The sequence below is a fragment of the Delphinapterus leucas genome, chromosome 2, assembly GCF_059928025.1.
Source record: "Delphinapterus leucas isolate spDelLeu-1000000601 "Yukka" chromosome 2, BTC_Dleu_Yukka2, whole genome shotgun sequence".
Taxonomy (NCBI): Eukaryota; Metazoa; Chordata; class Mammalia; order Artiodactyla; family Monodontidae; genus Delphinapterus; species Delphinapterus leucas.
This window is the reverse complement of record NC_143130.1, coordinates 19,743,263-19,753,229: the sequence shown is the minus strand read 5'-3', so window position 1 is coordinate 19,753,229 and position 9,967 is coordinate 19,743,263. Positions and strand designations below refer to the sequence as shown.

At 49.6% G+C, this 9,967-nt stretch overlaps 1 protein-coding gene across 1 annotated transcript in view; it reads left to right on the top strand.

Annotated features, from left to right (window-relative positions):
- The first annotated feature begins 9,052 nt into the window (after positions 1-9,052).
- CAMK1D (calcium/calmodulin dependent protein kinase ID) overlaps positions 9,053-9,967 on the top strand; it is a 417,159-nt gene continuing 416,244 nt past the window's right edge. Inside the window, exon 1 of the mRNA XM_022580319.2 lies at positions 9,053-9,175. Within this exon, the coding sequence (XP_022436027.1) occupies positions 9,084-9,175 (92 nt within the window). The 5' untranslated portion in view covers positions 9,053-9,083. The remainder of the gene's footprint in view (positions 9,176-9,967) is intronic.

The following is a 9,967-nucleotide window of genomic DNA, read 5'->3' as shown; positions in this document are numbered from 1 at the left end:
TGCCGAGATGCTCTTAGGGAATAAGGTATTGGCAGGGTCTGGCTAATGAGGTTTCCTGCAGCTAGAAAACCCCTGCTGGAGACAAGAATCCAAGACATTCCAAGACTACTGACATCGAATCTAAAATGCAACCATCTAGTGGAAGTCTTGTGGGTGGATGTGTTGTTGATAGGATATTTTTTTAATTCTTAAACCATTCATTTTATAATCTGGGCAGAAAACAAAGAGCCAGATGTGACAGCTATTAAAAAGTAAAAGTGCATACTGTTAATACCTTATGTTTACCTACTGGCTTTCTTCTGAGAAGTCCAGAGTGCTTTGCTGGTGTTTTCTTCTCCACACCCGTATGGTACCCTCATTTGGAGAAAGGACTGGAAAATGCCTGAAGTCAGGGAGTGGGTTAGACATCAGAGGAGACCTGGGTTCTTTCTTTTCACACAAACACCTTGCTCTGGTTTGTGCTCTGAATTCAGTGGACCAATATCAGAACACAAGCTAGATGCCTTTCACACCAGTTGTGTTTTAAAAAGAAAACCCCACTCTTGCACCTACTCCGTTGTTTCTCTGTAGTCCTAAGGGAAAAGCCTAAATTTGCAAACAGCTCTCACCAGACCGACTGACAAACCTGATTACTTGTTGGCTTGGTTCCTGCGTCAGGCTGTTTGCAAAGTCATTTTTGCACGGAGTACCCACCCACTCACCAATAACAGCACTCCAGGGCTCTGTTGGACTGGAGTTAAGATTGTATTGGACTAGAGCTAATAGTCTATCGGACTGGAATTAAGATTCAGTGATGCTCCTGACTGTTTCTGAGACTCAGGACTGCAGAGATGCCCCAAAAGGAGATTGCATTTTACAGTCCGAGCTAATCAGTCCATCCTTGGCACATATGTAGGACCTCACCCCAGACCTCAAGATTCCTTAAAGACTAGAAATTGAAATACATTACTAACATCAAAAGTAGGAATGTAAGAAGCAATACTGCAATCTCTGGAGTTGTTGGTTCGAATTCCTTCAAAGGTGTCCAGGGTTCCGTCGTGCTTAAGGCTGTGTTCCACCAGGATCAGAAAAGCAGCCACAAGCCCATGTACTATCTGTGGGTGACACAGCCGTTCCTGAACTGCAAGGTGGGGTGTGGCTGTTTTCAACCCTGATTGTCACACTTGTTGAAGCACTTAAAATTTTTATTTTGGGGCCCAAAAGAAGGACAGTGAAGGCCTTTCACAAACAGATCCTTCAATTTCTTCCAGCCTATTCTGTGTTCCCGTCTCTGCTCCCTGCATTCTAACCACCAGCACCTCCAGCACCATTTCCTGAACACACAGCCTTCTGCAGTGCCTTTGGTGTGGTTATTAGCGCTGTTTGCCAAATCACTGCAGCTCTCCACCTTCTGGGTGCATGATAAGATTGCATTTCCAGGCCCCCTTGTGGGGTGAGGCTGTGTCATCAGTTCCGGCCAGAGTGGAAGTGATGTGTGTCACTTCCAGGACAGAGCAATCCATCAACTGCTGTGCAAACCTGGCTCGATTCCCCTCCGCCACAGGGACCAGCAAAGTTCAAGATGGCGGCTACTCTGCCAGCAGGTCCCGACCAATTGATGGATGTGAGAAACAAACCTTTGCGCCTATGCTGCTAAGATTTTGGGGTTGTCACCAGGCTATTCTGATGGATATACCTTTCTTTGGTTTTTGTTCCTTTACACATGCTTTTCCTTCTGCTTGAAATCTGCATGCACCCTCCCTTCCCTCCTTGGCAAATTCTTACTGATCCTCCAGACCCAGGTCGAAAGTCTTCCTTTCTGCGAAGTCTCTTCTGACATCTCCAGGAACTTTGGCCCTTTCTGTTCTGTGCTTCCCCACCCCTCTCTGTGCAAACCTCCGGTATAGCCTCAATCACACTTTATTTTTACTACCTGTTTACATGTCTTTGTCTCTTACACTTGGAACGTCTTGAGGGCAGGAACTGTGCTTCATTCGTTTTTCAATCCAAAGCGTCTATTTCTTTTTTTTTTTTCAAAGTGTCTATTTCAAAGTACAAGCTCAACAAATATCTCACAGAGAAATTAAGCTGCTCAGAATGGTTGATGGACAGAGTTCAGGTCAGTTCACTGGTGTTACAATTTATCTTCCCAGTGCCCCCAGATGCACCAGAACTGGTAATTTACCAAACACTGGAAGACATTTCTTTTTAAAAAGAATTTTATTGACGTATAGTTGATTTACTGTATTGTGTTAATTGCTGCTGTGCACCAGTGATTCAGTCATACATGCATATATATTGTTTTCCATATTCTTTTTGATTGTGGTTTATCACAGGATATTGAATATTGTTCCCTGTGCCATACAGTAGGACCTTGTTTATCCATCCTGTATATAATAGTTTGCATCTGCTAATCCCAAACTCCCAATCCTTCCCTCCCCCATCCCCTCCCCTTGGCAACCACAAGTCTGTTATCTGTATGTGTGTCTGTTTCATAGATATGTTCATTTGTGTCGTATTTTAGATTCCACATATAAGCGGTATCATATCGTATTTGTCTTTATCTTTCTGACTTCCTTCACTTAGTATGATAATCTCGAGTCCATCCATGTTGCTGCAAATGGCATTATTTCATTCTTTGTTATGGCTGAGCAGTATTCCATTGTGTGTGTGTGTGTGTGTGTGTGTATACACATACGCCACGTCTTTTTTTAAAATACATTTATTTATTTATTTTTGGTTGCGTTGGGTCTTCGTTGCTGCGTGTGGGCTTTCTCTAGTTGCGGTGAGTGGGGGTTAATCTTTGTTGCGGTGTGCGGGCTTCTCATTGTGGTGGCTTCTCTTGTTGCAGATCAGGGGCTCTAGGCGCATGAGCTTCAGTAGTTGTGGCACGCAGGCTCAGAGTTGTGGCGCACGGGCTTAGTTGCTCTGCGGCATGTGGGATCTTCCCAGACCATGGCTTGAACCCGTGTCCCCTGCATTGGCAGGCGGATTCTTTTTTTTGTTTTCTGAGAAACACGTACATTTACTGAATGGAAAACAAGCCTCTTCGTAGAGCCCCAAATCCTTGGCAGGCGAATTCTTAACCACTGCGCCACCAGGGAAGTCCTATGAAATGTCTTCTTTATCCATTCGTCTGTCGATGGGCATTTACGTTGCTTCCGTGTCTCGGCTGTTGTAAATAGAGCTGCAGTGAACACTGGGGTGCATGTATCTTTTCAAATTACAGTTTTGTCTGGATATATGCCCAGGAGTGGGATTGCTGGATCACATGGCAACTCTATTTTTAGTTTTTTGAAGAACCTCCATACTGTTTTTATAGTGGCTGCACAAATTTACATTCCCACCAACAGTGTAGGAGGGTTCTTTTTTCTCCACACCGTCTCCAGCATTTGTTATTTGTAGACTTTTTAATGATGACCGTTCTGACCTGTGTGAGGTGGTACCTCATTGTATTGATAGTTTTGATTTGCATTTCTCTAACAATTAGCGATGATGAGCATATTTTCCTGGGCCTATTTGGAAGACATTTCTTGAGATTGATCCCTCTCCTTCTTCAACATTATTTGACTGTTACATTTTAAAAATGTTTGTGGTTCAAATTACTGAAAAGGAAGAAAGATCATCTTACAATTAGGCTCCCATCTTTTGATAATTACTCATCTTTACGGGAAAAGATTTTTAAAAAGATTTGGGGTTTTGGAGAATATCAACTTTATGGGCAATTTTTGGAGGCCATTGTGGTTGGTTGTGTAGGCCTGGCTTTGTTAATATGAAACAGCATATTTATTGACTAAATGCCCTCAAATTTTATAAATGCATTTATGTGTATCATCCAACGTACCTCCTTCAGGTGTTTGGAATATAGCATTAAGTTTAAATATAAATTGATGAGTGTCTGTTGTAGATCCTGTTCTGGGTAGAAAATCAGGGGAGGTACCATTTTTGTTTAGGCCTGGTTCCCCATAGAAGAGGAAACATATTTACTACTTTCAGTGTCCTCAATTTAATTTATTTTTTTGGCTGTGCCACATGGCTTATGGGATCTTATTTCCCCGACCAGGGAATGAACCCGGGCCCCTGCAGTGAAAGTGCTGAGTCCTAACCACTGGACCACCAGGGAATTCCCTTTTTATTTTCTTGTTTTCAGTGTCCTCAATTTTATAAATGCACCTGTGCATATTGCCAAATGCACTTCGCTAAGTTAGGAATAGACTCTTTTTTTTTTTTCGGTACGCGGGCCTCTCACTGTTGCGGCCTCTCCCATTGCCAGAGCACAGGCTCCGGACGCGCAGGCCCAGCGGCCATGGCTCATAGGCCCAGCCACTCCGCGGCATGTGGGATCCTCCCAGACCAGGGCACGAATCCGCGTCCCCTGCATCGGCAGGCGGACTCTCAACCACTGCGCCACCAAGGAAGCCCCAGATTTTTTTTCTTGTGTTGAATCTTCACTTCTATTGTTCTTCCTTCTCCTTCACTCTCTCTTTTTAAATTGGAGAAATTTTGTAAAGATTTTGTGCTTGTTCTACCTTGATTTTTCATGTAAACTAGATGAGTTCCTCTACGAAGAGCTATTTGTAAGAGGTTCATGGTAAGCAGTGAGACTTAGACATCTTCCAGGCTAGCTGGAATTTTCTTTGAATCACGCTCAGGTTCTTTATAACCCAGGTTTTTGACTAAAGGCTCTTTTGTCTTTACCTCTTTGAATAGAGATCTGAAACAAAAACACTGAGTCCCTCTTCTGGACCCTGCCTCCCTGCCAGGCTGCTTTTTTATTGCAACGGTGGCAGTTATGGGTGATTCCTCATTCAGCTTTGATTTTTCTAGGTGTCGTTGTGGACACAGTCAACAACTTACGCTGATCACCAGCGCGTGGGCAGCCCTCATTTTATTGTACTTCACAGATACTGAGTTTTTAACAAATTGAAGATTTGTGGCAACCCTGTGTCGAGCAAGTCTATTGGCATCATCTTTTTTAATGACGGTCTGTACATTTTTTTTTAGACATACGCTATTGCACACTTAATAGGCTACAGGACAGTGTAAACGTAACTTTTACATGCAATGGGAAACCAAAAAACTTGTGAGACTCACTTTATTGCGATGGTCTGGGACCAAACCTGCAGTATCTCTGAGGTGTGCCTTGCTAGGAAATATGGCCTAGTAACTCTCCTTAATTATTTCTAGGAACTACATACACAATTTAAGATAACCAAACTTTCACAGGGTTTGTGAGAAGAGGCCTCTAGCATCAGAGTGTTGTCACACAATCCATTTGATGGAAAGGATGATGCCCAACTTTTTATTTTTTGGCTGTGCAGCGCGGCATTCAGGATCTTAGTTCCCCAACTAGGGATCCAACCCACACCCCCTGCAGTGGAAGTGCAGAGTCTTAACCGCTGGACCGCCAGGGAAGTCCCGATGCTCATCTTCTAATAATGAAACAGTTTTCCCTGCAATATTTCTGGCTGAGATTTAAATAAGTTTTTCGTGTAGAGTGTATCTACATGAAGTCACCTAATAAAACATTTTTGATTAATACATTGTTAGACCAAAGAGTTCTTAAGTTTTCAAAGAGTAATGCTATTCTGGATAAGCTTTTCATCATATGAAAAAAACACACTGATTTACAAATCCTAAAATCATTGAGTTTACATACCACTCTCCCTCCTACAACCTGGGTTTTATAGGCTCAGGGAGGTAAAGTGTCTTTAACACAAACTTAGCAACAGACTTGGGACTTGAGCCTAGTTTCCTGGATTTCTAGTTCTTTCTACCACCCCAGCTTAACCTTCCTGGTTTATCACTTTAGGTACTAAAGGCTGAATAGAGGTAATTTAGAAATTTTCAATTATTATAATCTATGCACTTGCTTTAGATAGTATATATTTCCCCCACACCACCTGCCCAGCTCTGAACCTGGGCCACACAAACCTGACCTACTGGCAGGACTGTTGGCTGGAAAAGATTTTGATGGGCATAAAATTAGTAAGTCTTTAATGATGGGTTATCAAACAACGTGTTCTTTGGGTTCTTTAATTAAAAAAAATTAAAGGCTTTAAAGGAAATATAAAGACTTGGGACCTAAACTTTAGTAATCTGGAATATCTGCAGAGCTTTCTGGAGTGGAACTGTTAGGGAACAGACAGCTTTTGACCGATAGGTAACAACTGATTGACAACGGAGTTGGGGTGGGAAGAAGAGTGTGGCAGCCACCACCGCTAGAAAAACACGGCAGCTGGAGGAAATGGTCTGTTACTGGAGAACAGTCCAAGCAAGAGTCCTCAAGCAAACAGAATTAAGCCCTTAACAGGCTACGGTTTAACCATTCTTCGGGAATGATGGTTTTGTTTTCGATTGCAGTTTCCAAGGTCAAGATCTCTTACTTTACATGGTGTCCAGTAAGGGAGGAATGACTGTGCTAAAGCCAGACTGAATTGTCTTTGACATTTCCACCTCCTTCTTTGGGTCATGGGATCCATTCTTTTGGGCTTGGCCTCTTCAACTCCCCATTAGTTTGAGTCTTTTCTCTAGGACCTAGTCCAGCTGAGGATAACTTGATAATGCTCTGAATGAACATCATTATGGAAAATTTGGAAGAGAAAGAAAACTCCCCATTATAGTTCCAACCGTACAAAACTTCTTTAGCATCACCACTTCTTTATTTCCGGGGACAAAAGCTGAGACTGAGAATTGTTATCATGAGCTCTGGTGTTTGATCCATAGGCAAGGAGCAAGGGTGAAATAGAGAGGAAAGAACGGGATAAGAAGAAGGAGTGGAAGGAAGGGAAAGGGGAAAAAAGATGAGCAGATGCATATGGCGGGCATGGGAGTGTCCACTGGGATCTTAGTCACACCTGGTTCCTACTCTTCATATTGCCTAAACTTTGACCCCAATAAACGATAGTATAGTTCTTCAAAAAAACACTTTTTTTTATTGAAGTATAGTTGATTTACAATGCTGTGCAAATGTATTTCTTCTTGAGGTGGTGCTGTTTGCTTTTGGTGACGTGCCCCAACTTTGAGAGAGGTTCCCTAGTCATCCATCTTGGAAGTTGGGTTTGTCAATTTAGCCAGTTTCTAACAACCAAATCCCCCATTTGCTCTCCTCAGCCTGGAGAGCCTTAAGCTAACAGCCCCTGAAAGGCGGAATCCAGCACGCAGATGTGGAGGAATGGGCAGGCCAGATTATCCTTCCACCTCCTTGGGGTCAGGGAAAAAAGGTGGAGGGCGGCAGGGTGCAGTGTGGGGTGGGTACAGACGGCTTCTGGGAGAGCAGTCGGCCTGCATCCAGCCTGTCAGAACGAGGAAGAAGGTGCTGGGTAAGTTTCCTCTTCAGGGAGTAGAATATTTTTTCCCCCTTTTACAGTGAAATTGGAACAGTCCTGGGAAAATGGGACAGGTGTCACCAATCAAGACACGGGGCTGTTTACCCAACTCAGCCGAGGGGCCCTCAGGAAGAGAGAGTCTTGATCCGAAGAAAACTACAATTTTTCGAAACACGAGGTAGTCCCTGCAGGTTGGGAATGGGTGTCTGTACGTGGATCGCCCTCTGACAGGTGGACACGGGAGAGGGATGGGCAGTCAGAATGCGCCTCCGAAATGGGAGGCCAGAGGGAACTCTGGGTGCGTTTCTCCAATCTGTTAGAAAGGCTATTTCCAGGTACCTTCCCTGGCACAGCGTGCCCTACTAAACCCACTGCGGCTGGGCTGAGGAGGGGCGGCCCCCCTGGCGAAGAGAGTGTGGGGCAGAGGTTCACTTTGCTCTAAATCTCTGGGTTTCGGCCGGCGAAGAGAGGGAGAAACCAGGAGGGGCCGAGCTGGAGCGAAGGCCGCTCCAGCCCTGGGGCCGAAGCAGCCTGGGAGGCGCACAGAACCCGGCCCTGAATCCACCCGCCGCTCGGCCGCCAGATAACCCTGGGAGTTAAGCTCCCAAAGAGAAAACGAGGCAGCGCCTGGCACGTCTTGCGCGTCCCCGGCCGCGAGGCTCCCGGCTCCCTGCTCGCTGCGAGGCCCCCTCCCCCAGCCATAATTGGACACGGGCGCCGACTTTGGTGCAATGCGAATTAGCTCCAGTGGCCCAGTCGGGAGGGCCAGGCAGGCTCGGGGAGCGCCAGCCGCTGGCGGGCGCCGCGCCGCCCGAGTCAACGCCCACCTCCGCCAGCATCCCCGCGGCCGCCGCCTCCCGTCGCCATAACAACCAGCCCCCGCGTTCGACCCTGCGCAGCGCCCGGACGCCCGGGGAGGACGCCCCCGCCCTCCGCGCCCGGCATCCGGGTGGCCTCGCGCCCCCGCCCTCGCCCTCGCCCCCGCCCTGCAGCGTCCTAGCGCAGCGCAGAAGCGCCCTCTCCCGCAGCCGGAGAGGAAAGCCCTCGCGCCCCCGAGACTTGACTTTGCGGAATTAATAAAGCAGTCCCGGGGGGCCGGGGTCCTCCAGCACGCGCCTGGGCGCCCGCACCTGCCTGGGTCCCCCGCACCTGCCCTCTCCTGGGCTCCAGGGCGCGCGCGGCGGCGGGGAGCGTAGCCGGGCGGTGACGGCGGTGCCCCGGCGTCCGGGGCACGGCGTTCCCGGGGAGCAGGACATCCCCGAAGGCGGCAGCACGCGGGAGGCGGGGAGGCGGGAGGCGGCCGGGGCGCGCGGGGAGGGCGGGGAGCCCGCGGGAGGAGGAGGAGGGAGGGAGCAGGGCGGGCGGCTGGGAGGGAGGGGAAGGGAGGCAAGAAAGTAGCAGAAAGTGAGGCTGGCAGCCGGCTGCAAAGGAGCCGGGCGAGTGGCGGCGGCGGCAGGAAGTCTGTGCCCGAGACGCGCAGAAATAAGAGCCAGGGAGGGACCGCGGCGGCGGCGAGAGTGAAAGAGGAAACTGCAGAAGAGGAAGCTCTGCCGCAGCACAAAGTCTCCTCCAGCTCCCGCGCCTAGCATCCCCGCGCCGCCAGCCCAGCCCTCCCGGACCGGCTCGCCACCGCCGCCGCCGCCCCCGCTGCGCCCGCGCCGCCGCCCCCCCCGCGCCCCCGCGCTCGGGCGCCCCCTCCTCGCGCGCCCACCCCGGCCCCCCACGTCCCCGGCCGCTCCGCCTCGCCGCCCTCTGCGCACGCCGGCCTCGTCTGCCATGGCCCGGGAGAACGGCGAGAGCAGCTCCTCCTGGAAAAAGCAAGCTGAAGACATCAAGAAAATCTTCGAGTTTAAGGAGACCCTCGGAACGTAAGTGGGGACCGGGGAGTAGAGGGTGGAGATGGCAGCGGCCGCGGGTGCAGAGGTGGCTCCCGCTGCCACCGCCGCCGCCACCGCGGTAGGAACCGGCGGGTCGCCGCGTCCTCATTGTCCAGTTCTCGGCTCTGCGTGCCCCCCTGCGTGCCGGCCGCGTGGGTCGCCCCGCGGGCCCGGGTGGGAGCCGCTCCTGGGCGGGGGAGGCTCTGGGCTTTCGGGGTCAGTCGCAGGCGGGCGACTTTTCACTTCCCTGACACCGCCGCCCTCTCGACTTCTCCCCACGCGTGACTGTGGGCTGAGCATGGTGGATATTCCTGTTTACTGGCTGCGTGCGTCTACTCACTGTGTGCATGGGTGCACCGTGTCCGCGAGAGACGTGGTCACGAGAAAATCGGGCTCCAGGCATTCCCATTTCTGTCCTTCCGTTATGTATCCTTATAGAATTGACATCTTCACGTACTAGGTGTAGGCAAGACTTTGGATGGCCGCGCAATTAAGGAAGGGAGGAATTTCGCAGTGTTCAGGGTCACGTGTGGGCAGAGCCTTACCTGAGCGTCTGTGCATTTCACCAGGCTCGGCAGCACACGCTGGGGTGCGGGTCGCCAAGGGAGGGTCTGCGAGGGTCGCTGTACCGGTGGTTTCTCTCTAGGGCTGTGTGTAGTCCGAGGCTGGTGGCGGAGTAACCAGAAGTCCATGGCAGGAAGGCTCCGAGCATGTGCTGCTCCGTTCAGCTGCTGTTCCCTTTCTGCCCAGGAGTTGGTTTTTGTTTGTTTTGTTGTGGAGTGC